The 16497-nt window shown below is 42.3% G+C and overlaps 1 protein-coding gene across 1 annotated transcript in view; it reads right to left on the bottom strand.

Annotated features, from left to right (window-relative positions):
- The window catches only part of SLC5A1 (solute carrier family 5 member 1), a 59548-nt gene that overhangs the window by 19968 nt on the left and 23083 nt on the right, over nt 1-16497 (bottom strand). The window contains exons 3-5 of the mRNA XM_058531870.1: nt 13665-13769; nt 13003-13062; nt 11615-11719 (exon numbers count right to left, since the gene is read on the bottom strand). Of these exons, the coding sequence (XP_058387853.1) occupies nt 11615-11719; nt 13003-13062; nt 13665-13769 (270 nt within the window). The remainder of the gene's footprint in view (nt 1-11614; nt 11720-13002; nt 13063-13664; nt 13770-16497) is intronic.

Raw genomic sequence — 16497 nt, 5'->3', positions numbered from 1 at the left:
GTTAGGAGTGAGAGAGGCCAGCTGGTTGCAGGGTGTGCCCAGGCTGTGGCTGAGGCACTTCAGCCGCAGAGACAGGGGGGTAAACTTGGAGGGATTAGCAGAAGCTGTCTCCTGAGTAGTGTCAATGCCTGTGATTTCTGGGGCCCAATGTTGGCCCACACCCCCTTGAGCTTTGGCTGAATCCCACAATTAGAGGTTCATATTTTTATCCCCAGTTACAATACAGAAGTACTGCATGATTCCACATATATGAGGTAAATAGTCAAATTCATAAAAGCAAAGACTGGGATGGTGGTTACCAGCAGCTGGGTGGAGGGGGAAATGGGGAGTTATCAATCAACAGGCATAAAGTTTCAGTTAAGTAGAAAAAATAAGCTCTAGAGATCTGCCGCACAACACTGTACCCATAGTCAAAAATAATGTACTTTACACTTAAAATTTGTCAAGAGGATAGGTGGCACGTTAACTATTCTTACCACAATAAAATAAAAGGATACGAATACTTGAAAAAGAGTCATGCTCTAGTCCTAAGTTTCTCAGCAATCTTTATTCAAGATCATAATAGGTAGTCCATGGAAAAAAGGATTCCATTATCAAAGAGGTTGGTGAAATGCTGGATTAAACAAAGTTAAGGCATTTTCTTTACCACACAACTTCTCTGAGTCTTTAATATATTGTGAATCCTCAGGAGAGGAATATGATAAATGACCCTTTGCAAACTTATTTAACTATGGAATTCTGTTTGCCAAGCAACTATTAACACCATAAGGTTCCTCCCAACCCACAAGTGGACTGCTGCACTAAGCTATTATCCATCATTTACATCAATGTTCAAAGGATTATCAGATCTATTCCCAAAACCAAGTTTGAGTGCTAGAGAGTCCATGAGAGAGAAAGCCCCCATCTCTTCGAGTGGAGAGTAACTTTACCAACATCATTTTACCTTCCCAGCCCCAGTGGAGTCCATCTTGACTCAAACACAACCAGAACATCACCAAGAACTTCTTGCATGGCAGACTTGGTGCTAGGTGGTTTCATCTAGACTATCTCTTGTAACTTTAGGGAGAATTTTTCCTTCTTCACCCCTGAATTCCCCATTTCTTGATGCAGTTCTTTTTTTCCTCCCTGCCTCATTTAGCCCCATAAAGAACCTTCTACCTGGCTGGACGGTGTTGTTGCTAATTTAAACCAACAGAGAATGCTGGGGTCACCCAAAAAGAATTTTCATGGCAGCTCCAAAATAGTACCAGGAGGGGTAGTATTAAGGGATGATCATGGTGAATCTTTTGCTTTCAAGTCTCTAGGTGCAAAAGAAACTAGACTTCCCCTAGATGCAATGCATGAGCTCTTTTATTGCACAAAACCTACTACATTTCAGGGCATGTAAAGGGCCACCCAGTCAGAGCCCTGGGGAATAGTGCCCTTGCGTCTCTTCTCTATTCTTATCTTCCCCTCTCTACTTCTTGGCAGCTCCTCAGGGCCTTCCATTGGTTCAGTTCCTCGCCAACCAAATCTCCTATTCCCTGCCTCTTTTAGATGGCAGAGAGCTTGTCTTACAATAACTCCATGTTTATGTGCTAATGCATGACCCCCTCCCCCAAGATGGGTCTCTTGATGACCTGGTGCCTTAGCTCCCCTACAAATTCTCTTAGCCCCAGGGGACCCAATGTCAGCATCTTTCCTGGGGAAGGAGGAGAAGCAGAGCCAGGAAGTGAGGAGAGAGATGGTGACTTAGAAAGAGACTCCCCTCCCAGGGTGATTCTCAGTAGCTAGAAGTGGGAAAGTCCTGTAGACAAGAAGAGCATTCGCCTCCCAGGTTCTGGATCTGTTCGACTCTCCCCTCTGCAGTGGCTGAAGAGGAAGAAAGAGCCTTCAGCTGCACGTTAGCCTTGTTTAGGGTGAAATAACGACTCCTTCCTGACTCTGCCCACTAGGCCATTTGAAATTGTGATGAGTATTCATATTCCCAGTCCCTCCCCTCCCATGCCTCTATATCATCACATAAATTTATTTCAATTGAAAGGGCCCCATTCATTGATTACAACGGAATGCTGTTAAGTGCATACACTTTTGATTTGGTGGATTAGCTAATAAGCATAAGTGAGCTATAAAAAGATTCCAAGGTTGCTACTGCCTTAAAAATGCCCTTGGTTGGTTTATTCTCCAGAGGAGTTAATATGTAATGCTTTACGACAAGACGCCATAGAAGACTGTCATACCCTCATTAATATTTGCCTTGCTGTCTTTAGTCACAAATAAGTAACACATAACTCCTAAGATAATGCTATAATAATATATAAAGACTTACTGAAAGTGTTGCGATAATAGAAATTTTGTTTTATATACTCTATTTCCAGCTAGCAGGGCAGATAAAGAATTCTAAGAAACCCTCCCTCATGAATTGAAGAAACTTAACAAATTCTTCCTCCCATGAGTCATTCTTAAGTTCAAGGACAAATTCTTTCTGCCCTTGGAACCCCAAAAGCCAGCAGGAGTGCCTGGGGATACCACAGCTAAACTCACTTTAGCCCAAGCGCTCTGACATGAGTCTTTGGACCCCCTAGGTGCCCAAACTTTATCCTTCTTCGCTAGGGTTTTTTTCCCTCCATATCTAGGAGATTTTATAGTTTACCAAGGGCTTTCAGAGACACGCATTGTTTGGATCCTCAAAACAAGGTAATGGGACAGGTAAATTGGCTCCACTTTACCAATGAGAGACACAAAGTTAATGACTTGCTCAAGAGCTAAAATACAGGTTTTCTGTTTCCAAGTTCAATGACCTTTCCACAACACTGAAAGGTAAAGGTCCTCCTTTCTGGAATATTTTCTGCAGAGAGCAAGGTATTTTTTAATCAAAAACAATTTTTTAATTACTTTTAAAATAAAATAATTTATGTGTATAGTTAAAAAACAAACAGCATAGAAAGTTATTCATCAAAAAGTAAAAGTGACCACATTATCATTGCTTGACCCCAGGATGACTACCATCAAGAGGTTTTTGTCTACCAGAGGACTTTTAAATGGCTTGTTGAAAATTGTGTATCAACAATTATGCTCTACAGTCCCTAAAAATAATAATTCTGAAGATGGAAACATGGAAAAATGTGTACAGTTTGATGCTAAGAATGGGGAGAAAGACCACAAAATGTTATGCATATTCTGATTGCAATTCTGTAAATGAAAGCACACAATATGGGCAAGGCCAAAATATGAAAACGTCTGTATTAGAGTTATAGGATTACACATGCTTTGCCCCTCCAGATTTTCTTAAATACCATTATTACATTTTCCTTACAGTTTCAAAGGTGGAGGGAGAAGAAATTTAAAAACATAACATATTCTTTGTGGATATGTAAGTACACACATATATATAGTAAAAATATAAAAACATAGGGTCAGCCCCAGTGGCCAACTGGTTAAGTTCAGCACACTCCACTTTAGTGGCCCAGGTACGGTTCCCAGGTAGTGTGTGGTGTAGTAGACCTACACCACTCGTCTGTCAGTAGCCATGCTGTCGCAGCGGCTCACATACAAAAAGAGGAAGATTGGCAATAGATGCTAGCTCAGGTCAAATCTTCCTCAGCAAAATAAATAAATAAATAAATAAAAATATATATATATATATATATATATATATATATATATATATATATAAACATAGACCAAGAATACATACCAAGTTCAAGATAGCATTTACCTTTTAAGAAGGAAACAAATAGGGTCAAGGAAGGATACAAATAAGCCTTCCTGTGTAACATTTAATTTCTTTTTTTAAAAAATGACAAACTGTTTATATCTATAGAATCTTGGTAGTAGTATTTGCTCTATTATTATTTGTATTTTTCTGTATGTTTAAGCATGTCATTACTTTTTTGATTTATAAAAATAGAGGACTGGAGAAGGACTATACCACCAGCTTTGATATAAAAGAACTCCCCTATAATCCTATGAGACCATTTGTTTCACAGCTCATCCCAGATTGCTCCTTCTCTAAACTACTCTTAGCCTTTAACAAAGGGAAAAAAAGGAAGGAAAGAAGGAAGGAAGGAAGGAAGGAAGGAAGGAAGGAAGGAAGGAAGGAAGGAAGGAAGGAAGGAAGGAAGGAAGGAAAGGAGAGAGGGAGGGAGGGTGGGAGGGAAAGAAAAAAGCAAATTTTCCCAATGCTGCTAGGCAAAACCAACTTGAAGTGAAATAGAAAATCACAGTCCTCTAGACCAGGGGTCAGCAAACTTCTTCTGTAAAGGATCAGATAATAAATGTTTTAGGCTTTGCTGGCCATACATTCTTTGTATGGCCAATCTGCTCAACTCTCCCACGGAAGCATGAAAGCAGCCATAAACAATACATCCACACATGAGTGTGGTTGTGTTCCAATAAAGCTTTATTTACAAAAACAGACAGGAAGTGGGATTTAGCCCAAGAGCTTTGTTACCATAACTTTGAAAGTTTGGCTGAACAGTGTCCACGGGACTCATGGGGAACAATAAAATTACAGATCCAATTGGAAAACCTCTTAGAGTGACTGAGTCTCTGACTGTGAGCCTTGGGCAGGTTGCTTTATCTCAACTCTGATGCTTTGAGATCCTGTGATTTTATATGCATGTCTTTGCTGCCCATTCTGGTCTTAATTGTATCCGAGCACCTAGTAAATCCTGCCTGGCAATGAGGGTTGAGATAGACAGCCCCATTGCTCAAATTTCTCTTTCCATTTGTGAGAATGAATGGCCCAAGTGATGAGCATTCAAACCTTAAGCAAAAGCCAAAGCTCTTATTTTCACCCACGGATCCAAAACGGACAGTGGAGTTGCTGTAAAAGTTTATTGCAGTTGTGATCTGTGATAATAGCCCCAGAAAACATAAACAGGGATATTTAGTCATCACGTGTAATTCATAAAATCTGAGGCTTTATCTCAAGTGATCGTGCACATTTGAAAAAGATACGTGATGCCAGGAAATTTTACAGAGCAGAATGCTTCTCAGAACTCGATAAAGCAGCGTGCTCAGGTGGAGCCAATAAAATTCAGAGGCGTGCATGGAGGAATAATCAAGTCTGGATCTCAGAGCCCTGAAGGACTTGGCCACAAGATGGGAGCCACAGCCAAGACTCCACACCACCACTGCCCAATGGCCTGGGCCCTGCACCTGAAATGCATTTTGCTTTCTCTCTTCCAACAATTACACACCCACTGGATCCCTACATCCTTCTGCAAGCCTTGCTGGTGGGTCCCTGGTTATTCGCTGTCTGGACATGGATCTCACAAGGCCACTATTCTCCTTTTCTCATCCACCACAAACTCCCCGTGCCTCTCCACACACAACAAAATTGATTAATCATTGTGTGCAATGTAAAGACCTGACTACCCTACTTTGTTAACTAGCAATTCTTTTCTTTTGTCCATGAACCCTGAACTCAAGTGTATCTTAATGTGAGCTCCTGGCAGGCACAGTTGACATCAGTGTAATTCTTTTAAAGATTCCACGCCTTATGACCCATGGTGAACCTGAAGTGAGCCAATTTTATAAAGACGAAAGCTTACCTGTCTGACCCTTCCCTGCCCTTCCCCTCTGCCTAGAATGTCCCTTCTCCATATCCTTCATACACTCAGTGTGTGCGGATATTCTCTCCTCAGTCTTCTCAAATCCTACTCTCAGAAACTCATTTATATTGGAAGATCATTTAACTGGCTATCTTAATTTTCCACAAGGTCTTGAATTTTAACCTACTCTGTACTAGAGGAAGGAGAGACACAGAAAGTAGGGGGCACATAATGTCAAATGGTTTGGATTCTGTATCAGGAACCCTGCTTCCCATCCTAGTTCTGCTACTGTTTAACCCCACAAAGTCCCTTCCCCAATATGGACCTCAGTTTCCCCATCTATAAAATGAGAGCATAAGACATAGGACTAGATGATCTATGCCATTCTGTCATCCTATGCCTTCATCCCATCCAAGCACAGAGCAGATACATGAGGAGAACACAGACTTTGGGACTAGAGAGACCTGGGTTCTAATCCTAGCTTTGCCATTCGCTAGCCATGTGATTTGGGACAAATTACCTAACTTCTCTGAGACTCAGTTTTCTCTTCCATGAAGTAGAAAATAAAATTTAAAAAAATCCCTACCCCTGCAGTACTCTTACGAGAACTGGAGATGGAATGAGTAAAGCCCCTATTGGAGACTAATTGAAGAGACTGGCACTAAATAAAGGGCAGCTATCATCCTTCTTTTGCATTATTCAAGGGATCGCTGGCTCTGAGGAGCAGGTGGAACAGCTGGGCAAGGCCTCCAGCAAGGAGCCCCATAAATTACACAAAGAAGGAGCAGCCTACACCAAGTACTATTCAAAAGGAAAATTCAGAAAAAGCTGACTGCTGGGGAATGGGCTCCATCAGGACCTGAGCTCAGCTACTTGGGGGCTCCCAAGTCCAAAGAGGTTTAATCAGTAACCCGAACAATAGGTGAGGTGATCGGGAAGGCAGGGAGTGTGATTGGGCTTTTAGTTTATTTATACGACTACCCCTACATCAGCTCCAAGGGCAAAGAGTGCCCTTTCCATGGCAACTGCAGTCAACAGACCTTCACTGGCTTGAACTGTGGACTTGGAGAAGGCTTGCTTCCAAGAAGGGGAATCCCAGTGCCCTCCTCTACATGCTCATTAGACAGGTGCCACCTCACAAGCTGAACAGAGGAGGAGCAATTCCCTCACCAACCTCAGGAAGCCTGATTTCTCCACCCTTCCCAGCACTTGGTGCAGACTCTGTACACTGGTCTCTAATGAAACAGGACTGAAAACCCCAGGGTTTTCATCTTGTAACTTAAAACTCAACCTAAAGGAGGGGAGGAGAAAGCGAAGGAGGAGGAATCGTCACATTGGCAGGGAAATTACAAAGGCACCAATCAAGGGAAGTAGCAGTTTGAGTCAGGAAGCTGGGCAGGGAGGGAGCAAAAATCCTGGATGTCAGTCTCAACTCGAAGACAAAGCCCTATGCGCCATTTGGCTAGAGCATGTCTTCACTGAGTTGTGTAAAAAACATATGTGTGAGACCACCCAATGAGGAAATGATAGTCCCTTCAACAAATGGTGCTGGAAGAACTGGATATTCACATGCAGAAGAATAAAGTTGGACCCCTACCTCACATCATATACAAAAATTAACCCAACATGGATCAAAGACCTAAGACTAAGACTATAAAACTCTTAGGAACAAACATAAGAGTCAATCTTCATGACCTTAGATTTGGCAATGGATTCTTAGGAATGGCATCAAAAGCATGAGCAACAAAAGCAAAAATAGATAAATTGAACTTCAAGATTTAAAACTTTCGTGCATCAAAGGACACTATCAAGAAAGTGAAAAGACGACCTACAGAATGGGAGAAAATATTTGCAAATTATATATCTGATAAGGGTCTAGTATCCAGAATATATGAAGAACTCTTTCAACTCAACAACAACAACCACAAAAAACCTCAATCAAAAAACAAATGTATGTGCATGTAGGCCAAGACTAGAAGACAGTAACATAAAAGGAAAAAATAATTGTGATAGGCTGTAGATATAGACAGATATATAGATATTTCCTTTAAAGAAAGTACAATCAAATGCAATGTGTACACCTCATTTCAATCCTGAGGCAAACAAATCAACTGGTAAGAAGACATTTTTTAGATAATCAGGAAAATCTGGATATGGATCAGGTATTAAACTACCTAAATTAAGAAATCACTATAAATTTTGTTGTGTGATAATTGCATAATGGTTAAGTCTTTTAAAAGTCAAAGGAGCATTCTGCTTGGATTGGAAGAATTAACATAGTTAAGATGTCCATACTTCCTAAAGCCATTGATAGATTCAATGCAATCCCTATCAAAGTTCCAACAACATTTTTCACAGAAATAGAACAAAGAATCCTAAAATTTATATGGAACAACAAAAGACCCCGAATAGCTAAAGGAATCCTGAGAAAAAAGAACAAAGCTGGAGGTATCACACTTCCTGATTTCAAAATATACTATAAAGCTATAGTAACCAAAACAGCATGGTACTGGCACAAAAACAGACACACAGATCAATGGAATAGAATCGAAAGCCCAGAAATAAACCCACACATCTATGGACAGCTAATCTTTGACACAAGAGCCAAGAACATACAATGGGGAAAAGAAAGTCTCTTCAACAAATGGTGTTGGGAAAACTGGATAGCCACATGCAAAAAAAATGAAAGTAGACCCTTGCCTTACACCATGCACAAAAATTAACTCCAAATGAATTAAAGACTTGAATGTAAGACCTGAAACTATGAAAATTCTAGAAGAAAACATAGGCAGTACGCTCTTCGACATCGGTCTTAGCAACATCTTTTCAAACACCACATCCGACCGGGCAAGAGAAACAATAGAAAAAATAAACAAATGGGACTACATCAAACTAAAAAGCTTCTGCACAGCAAAGGAAACCATCAACAAAACGAAAAGACAACATAACAATTGGGAGAAGATATTTGCAAACCATACTTCTGATAAGGGCTTAATCTCCAAAATATATAAAGAACTCATGCATCTCAACAACAAAAAAACTACCAACCCAATTAAAAAATGGGCAAAAGACCTGAACGGACATTTCTCCAAAGAAGATATACAGATGGCCAACAGACACATGAAAAGATGTTCAAAATCACTAACTATCAGGGAAATGCAAATCAAAACTACAATGAGATATCACCTCACGCCCATCAGAATGGCTATAATTAACAAGACAGGAAACAACATGTGTTGGAGAGGACGTGGAGAGAAGGGAACTCTCATACACTGCTGGTGGGAGTGCAAACTGGTGCAGCCACTATGGAAAACAGTATGGAGATTCCTCAAAAAAGCAAGGATAGAACTACCATATGATCCAGCTATTCCACTGTTGGGTATTTATCCAAAGAACTTGAAAACACCAATTTGCAAAGGTACATGCACCCCTGTGTTCATTGCAGCGTTATTCACAATAGCCAAGACTTGGAAGCAACCTAAGTGCCCATCAAGGGACGAACGGATAAAGAAGATGTGGTATATATACACAATGGAATACTACTCAGCCATAAGAAACGATGAAATCCAGCCATTTGTGACAACATGGATGGACATTGAGGGTATAATGCAAAATGAAATAAGTCAGAGGGAGAAGGTCAAATACCGTATGATTTCCTTCATTAAGTAGTAGATAATAACAACAATAAACAAACACATAGGGACAGAGATTGGATTGGTGGTTACCAGAGGGGAAGGGGGGAGGGAGGAGGGTGAAAGGGATAATTCGGTACATGTGTGTGGTGATGGGTTGTAATTAGTATTTTGGTGGTGAACATGATGTAATCTATGCAGAAATAGAAGTACAATGATGTACACCTGAAACTTTTACAATGTTATAAACCAATAAAAAAAAAAGTCAAAGGAGTATTCTGAAGAATTTACAGTGAAATGACATGATGTCTGGGATTTGATTTAAAATACTGCTGGGAAAAAAAGGTGGAAGGGGATAGATGAACCAAGAATGGAAAAATCTTCATAATTATTAAAGCCAAATGATGAGTATTAGATTCATGAGTGTTCATTATACTATTCTATTTCTGCTTGTGTATGTTTGACATTTTCCAAAATAAAAAAATTGCAAATGTTATTTAATATTGTTGTTGTGTCAACTTCAAGTAATCAGGAAATGGAAGCACTAGCAGCTATTTTTTCAGCACCCTACCTAGTGAGAGCAGAAGGCTCAGTTCAGAGCCAATCTGACTCAGATTTCAGCCAGGGCAGATCTTTTGCAAGATGCTGAGATTGGTCCAATCTCACCTTTGGTGCTGGATGGGGAAAGACAAGAAAAAGGAGAAAGAACGACGATAGCCAATGAGATAACCCCTCTGATAGAGCAATGAACACTTTGTAACTGCCGACTAAGAGGAAAAGCTGGAGCTACTCCCTATGTGATCTCAGAAAACGCCACTCTCTCTGCCCTTGGATTTGGCGATGATGTCTTAGAAATGACTCAGAAGCATGAGCAACAAAAGAAAAAACAGATAATTTGGACTTCACCAAGATTTAAAACTTTTGTGCATCAAAGGACACGACCAAGAAAGTGAAAAGACAACCTACAGAATGGGAGAAAATATTTACAAATCACATATCTGATAAGGGTCTAGTATCCAGAATATATAGTCTTCTTCTCTAGCTAGGTTAGGGATCTGAGACAACCCAGGAGGCTTCTCACGGGGAGTGTCGAGGGCTCTCACATTCATCATCATATTTTACATTCCAGTGACACTTGATGTTTTCAGATAAATCCATTTGATCCTCACCACCACACAGTGAGATAGGCAAGGCAGGAATTGTTATCGCCATCTTACGCATGAAGAAGCTAAGCTCCAGATAGGTAAAGCAATAAGCTATTTGCACCAGGTCACCTGCTGGTGAGCAGTAGAGCAGACCAGGAGCCCAGGCTCCTCCACAACCCCATACTTTCTCAAATTATCCTCCTAGGTAGTTTTCTGACCAAGGTCCTATTTTCTTCCTGTTATTCTTTATCATTCACATTTTTCCTTCTTCATTTTTTCTTTTTTCACTGTTGCTTTAACATTTATCAGACTGACAATCACTTTGGGGATAAAAAAAAAAATGTCAGGCAAAACCTATAAGCAAACTTTTCTCTTTCCGCCATCTTTTAGGCTGTCAGGGGACTATCTAGAACTTCAGTGGTTTCCTGGATCTTTGGATTTGTTTTGTTGTACCATCAAAAGGTATTGACTTGCACACTTTCAAGGAAGGAAAAGTGAAGTGTAGAAGGAATACAAGACTTGCTCCAGTGGGTCAGCCCAGAGCTCTGCACAGTTCTCAAGCACACCACAATAGCCAGCCAATCTATGAGGAATCTCAGCTCTGCAAACTGGGTCCTGTAGCCCTCTGCAAATTGGCAGGGAGACAGGCTAAACGGTGGGGAGAGCACCCCAGTGGTTGGATTCAGAGAGAGTAGAAATCCCCTAGATAGTTAGCAACCAAGGGACCAGGGAGCTGATTCTAAGTAAATATAAGAAGCCTCACACAGAGAAAAGGACAGCGAGCTGGAGCCATAGGTCTGGGGTCTACTCCTGATTCAGGACCTTGAGCAAGTACTTTCCATCTCCAGGGTTTTTGCTTCCCTGTCCATAAAAGAAGCGGGAGCATCTTTGAGGTCCCTTCAAGAGTTGTCACTGACTTCCCATGTTTAAGTGAATCAGAAATGACAGCTGGAGCCAGGTTCTGATCCTGACAGGGCACAAAGTCCCGCGGCTACCTCTAAGGTTGGAGCCAGCCCTCAGACATCCCTAACAGCCTTTTAATCTTCTATTAAGAATGGCTTTCACTGAGCCTTCTTGAACCTGTTTATGTTTTTAACATTCCCCACATTAGAGGATAAGGAGTTCCATGCATTGGCTCTTTAATGCGTGAAATAGGCCTTTACCCTAAGAAGCAACAGGCCTAAGAAACCAAGTTAATAGAAACTTATAGGCTGCCCCTTGGTGGGCCAGCATGTGCTGAGGAGTGAGTGTGGGCAGGTCTGAAACAGCCAGTGCCCAGCTCCCAGGGCAGTGTACTCACCGAGATCTTGGTGAAAATGTAGAGCAACAGGGACAGAAGAGAGAGGTAGACTTGGATCCGCTGGCCTCCAAATCGCTTCCTCAGGTACTCTGGCATCGTCACCACCTGCATGGGATGTAAGGGAGGTCACCACCAGCCAGAATGACCAGAAGGCCCAAAGCAAGCAGAGCAGTGGCATCCACCTGGTGTCAGAAGTATGATCAAGGGTTAATCCTCATTGTTCAGAGAAGTCTGAGATGTGGACAGATGGCCTCCATCCTGCCAGCCATTTGCTCATCTCAATCCCACATGCCCCACCACTACAGAGGTAGCTGGGTACTATCCCATGACATAGAAGGTGCCCAATAAACACCTTTTTTAGTGAACACATGACTGCACATAACTAAGAAGGCAAATCTTTCCCCTGGAGGAGGAGGGGATAGATAGATAGATAGATAGATGATAGATAGATAGATAGATAGATAGATAGATAGATAGATAGATAGATAGAGATAGATAGATAGATAGATAGATAGATAGATAGATAGATAGATAGATAGATACTCTTATACAAAGCACCTACTGTGAACATCATAACAACAGTGGCATCTTTTCAGTGCACCAAACAATGTGGCCAGGCTGGGCATGTGTTTCACCCTGCTCTGCACACATGCCTTGCCAAGGATTGTAGCTGCAGGCCTGCTGAACTGTTCTCCCAGTTCCTTTCTTCAAATTCCAACCACACTCCGTCTCATTCCCTCAACCCTGAGCCTGCTGTCTCCTGGGATCAGATATGTGTCACCAATAGTCCATGAGCCTCCAGAAGATGCAGAGTCTGCCCTGTGTTTCTTCCATATTGCTTTCAGCTCCTAATGTACAGACTTACACGGAGAAGGTGCTCATTATGTCTCATGGAACAGATGATACTAAAGCTGTCTTATGTAAAATGTCAGAGACATTCAGTCAAGAGACCAAGAATGCATTTGACAGTTGAGTACCAGCTGCATGCTCAGCAAACAAGAGCTGCTGATATATGTAAACTAGGGGGAAATATGGTTCTTTTTCTCATGAAGCTTCCATTCCAGGGGCAGAGGGAGACAATTACGTACCATAGGCATATGCGTGCAAGTATCTTGCAAGTACACACCAAGCATGAAGGGATGTGATGCTTCAGAGGGCTCTGAATAGAATGAGATTGCTTAGGAAGGCTTCCTAGAGGGACAAGTCGTGGCTGAGTGAATCTGTTTAACGCCCCCAAGAGCAGTCAGGAACTTCATAACCTGGGAAAGAAACCCAAGCCACAGGCTTTCTCTGCCGCATATCCCATAAAGTCTCTTCTGCCTTCCAGGAGGACCAAGCTCACACATATATTTGTCAGCAGGAAATGGAATAACAGAGCAGGTACTTACCCCAGCCTTAATGTAAATGGGGACAAACACCCAGCCCAGCACAACCACCATAATCAGGGCCTGAAATCGAAAAAGAGGTGGAGTCAAACCAGGAGGAATCTTAGCCCATCCTGCAGGATCCTCAGTTGTGCAGGACAATCACCCAGCATTTTCTCTTTGGGCTCTGAAGACAACTCCCTAGGTGGCCATCAGAGACTGGAGGAGGGCTTTGCTGCCTGATTGGCCCACAGGAATGGTAGCTGGGTAACAGTGTGGGGCCCAAAGGGTCTGCACCACTGACATCACAGCTCCTTTCACCTCTTCCCTGGTTTACAAGGAGTAAAATACCATTTACAGACCTTTTAAAAAATAAAAATAATAATAATAATAGAAATCTGTTGGTAAGCATTTCCAAACCTCCAATGTGGCTGAAAGGGTACAGGAGGACTTGACTTTTTAAGAGAAGAAACACCATTGCTGTCATGTCAGTGGTTTTCTCATGCTACTTTGGTGTAAAGGGATCAGGACCCAGGGGCTCCTGAAGCTGTGCCCCTCCTCCACCTGCACCCAGGGTGGCCCTGATAGGTTCCCTAACATCTAGAGCATCTCTGAGCATAGATTGAACTGGTCAACTGCTAAAGCGCCTTCCTGCTCCAGGACACAACGTCTCTGATGTTACTCACATTCCATTCAAAGCCCCCCATGGCGATGCCTGAAGCTGCTCCTGACCCCGCCAGCCCCACAAAGTGGCCGCTTCCAATGTTACTGGCAAAGAGAGAGGCTCCAATCTGGAAACACAAAGGGAAAGTCAGGTGAGGACTCTGTGCTCTACCAGGCCACTCAGAGTGGGCCAAAGAGAGAAGAGACATGTCAGCCAAGAGAAAGACAAGAAAGAGCAGAGGCAGGCCAGGAACTTGACTGTGCTGGAGTCTGTCAGGAGCGCTGGTTCAGGAGGCTCATGTGGGCACCTGGGTACTAGTGAAGATGAAAAGGAGATGACTGGGGAAGGGATAGTGGGACCCATTCCCAAAACAGATCATCTGTGAGCCCTTTGTGAGTTCAGTGCACAATAGTGAAGAAGGCATGGGAAGCTCCACAGCCCACCAGGCCTCCTCTGAAGTCTCCCAAGAGGCTGTGGGCTCAGGAACAGGGCCTGTGCCATTCACCTCTGTGTCTTCCAGCACTCCTTGCTTGGGATCTTGACCAATGCAGGCTCTCAGTAAATGTGGACAGTTTTGTTGAAAGAAATTCATTTAAAAGGAAGTCTCTGGGCCTCAGTCCCCTCACTTGTCAAAGAGGCAGGGGGTAGAGCCGATGACTTCCAAGTGACTTCTAGCTATTAAATTCTGTGATTCCATGTGCTCCCAAGTAACAAGAGATGCTGTTAATAATAATGTCTTTAAATCAATATAGTATTTTTATTTTTTACAAAGGTCCCAGAGACCCCAAAGACCCATGCACAAAACACTGCATTTTTCAAGGATATACATAGGTTAGAAGACAGACTGGAGGGACATATATCAAATACCTAAGAGTGGAAGCCTGGAAGGCGAAAAGAGAATGGGATTGTGAATGGGAGATGAAGGAAAAAATATTGGGTGAAACAAGAGAGGGATCTTGCGCTGACCAATCATGATGCTGCGCCATCAACTCAATTGCATCTGAGGTCCAAGAGAAAGTTCTAGAGTCCTTCTATACTCAGGAAGAGAAGGCGTAGCAGCATTTGATACCAAACTACTATAATTATCCCCATTCTTGCTGAGCCACGGGGGAAGGCTGGTAGCTATTTGTCTAATATCCCTAAGATGGTCCAAATCTAGAACAAAACACGTTATTTCCCAAATGAACAGACACTTCTCCAAGGAAGATATACAGATGGCCAATAGGCACATGAAAAGATGCTCAACATCACTAATCATCAGGGAAATGCAAATCAAAACAACACTAAGATACCACTTCACGCCTGTTAGAATGGCTATAATCACCAAGACAAAAAACAACAAATGTTGGAGAGGATGTGGAGAAACAGGAACGCTCATACACAGCTGGTGGGAATGCAAATTGGTGCAGCCTCTATGGAAAACGGTATGGAGATTCCTCAAAGAATTAAAAATAGAGATGCCCTATGATCCAGCCATCCCACTACTGGGAATCTATCCAACGCACCTGAAATCAACAATCCAAAGAGGCTTATGCACCCCTATGTTCATTGCAGCATTATTCACCATAGCCAAGAAGTGGAAGCAACCTAAGTGTCCCTCGACTGACGATTGGATTAAGAAAATGTGGTATATATATACAATGGAATACTACTTAGCCATAAAAAAAGACAAAATTGTCCCATTTGCAACAACATGGATGGGCCTGGAGCGTATTATGTTAAGTGAAATAAGCCAGAAAGAGAAAGACAAACACTGTATGATCTCACTCATATGTGGAATATAAACCAACACATGGACAGAGAAAACTGAACTGTGGTTACCAGGGCAGTGGGGGTGGGGGGTGGGCACAAGGGGTGAAGGGAGTCATATATGTGGTGATGGACAAACAAAAATGTACAACCCAAAATTTCACAATGTTAGAAACCATTAAAACATCAATAAAAAAAAAAAAGGAAAAAAAAACACGTTATTTCCCAAAAGACAGATTACTCCAAGAAACTGTCCTAGCTGTACCAGACCCTATCCCCCAATATAAGGCAGTGGGTGCTTAGTGCCAAATGCTAAGTCAGAGGAGAGGGAGATCCCTGAAGACTGGGCCAGAAGGAGGTCTCTGGAATGATGAGGAGACAGTGGTGTAAGTGCCTTCATTCATTCACTCAATAAATATTAACTTAGCATCACTCAATGTGTCAAGCACTATTCTAGACAGTGGGGATTCCACTGTGAATAGTACAGACAAAATCTCTACTTTCTAGAAGCTTATATTCTAACAGAGGAAATAAATAAATAAATAAAAGATCAGAGAGTGGTAAGTGCCGTGAAGAGATTAGAGTAGGTGTGATGAGTGACCACTTTAGATTGGAGAGTCGGGGAAAGGTCCCTCTGTGGGGGTGACCTCTAAGCTGACATCAGAATGACAAAAGAGGTCAACTATGCTGAGATCAGAGGGAAAGCATTCTGGCAAAGCAAAGACTCCCAAGGGAGAAGGTCATCATGGTTGAGAAGCAGAAAGAAGGCCAGAGTGGCTGGAGTGTGATGGGCAAGAGGATGAGATGGAAAGTTGGGAGGGGATACATCATGTAGGTCCCAGCAAGCCAGGCTAGGAAGCATGGATTTGATTCTAAGTGTAATCAGAAGCCATTGCAGGATTTTCAGTAGTGGAGGGAACAAAATCTAATTTGCTTTTAAAGATTGCTCTGAAGTGTGTGGAGAGTGTAGTGTTGGGGGCAAGGGAGAAAACAGAGAAATGTGTGGGAGGCTATTGTTCCATCGAGGTGAGAGAGGACAGCAGCTTGGTCTCAGGTGGTAGCAGTCGAGACAAGGCAAGCAAAAAGATTGGAGGAATGTTTGAGAA

The sequence above is a fragment of the Diceros bicornis genome, chromosome 35, assembly GCF_020826845.1.
Source record: "Diceros bicornis minor isolate mBicDic1 chromosome 35, mDicBic1.mat.cur, whole genome shotgun sequence".
NCBI classification, from domain to species: domain Eukaryota; kingdom Metazoa; phylum Chordata; class Mammalia; order Perissodactyla; family Rhinocerotidae; genus Diceros; species Diceros bicornis.
The sequence above is the reverse complement of the archived record's forward strand: the minus strand, read 5'-3'. Positions and strand labels throughout refer to the sequence as shown.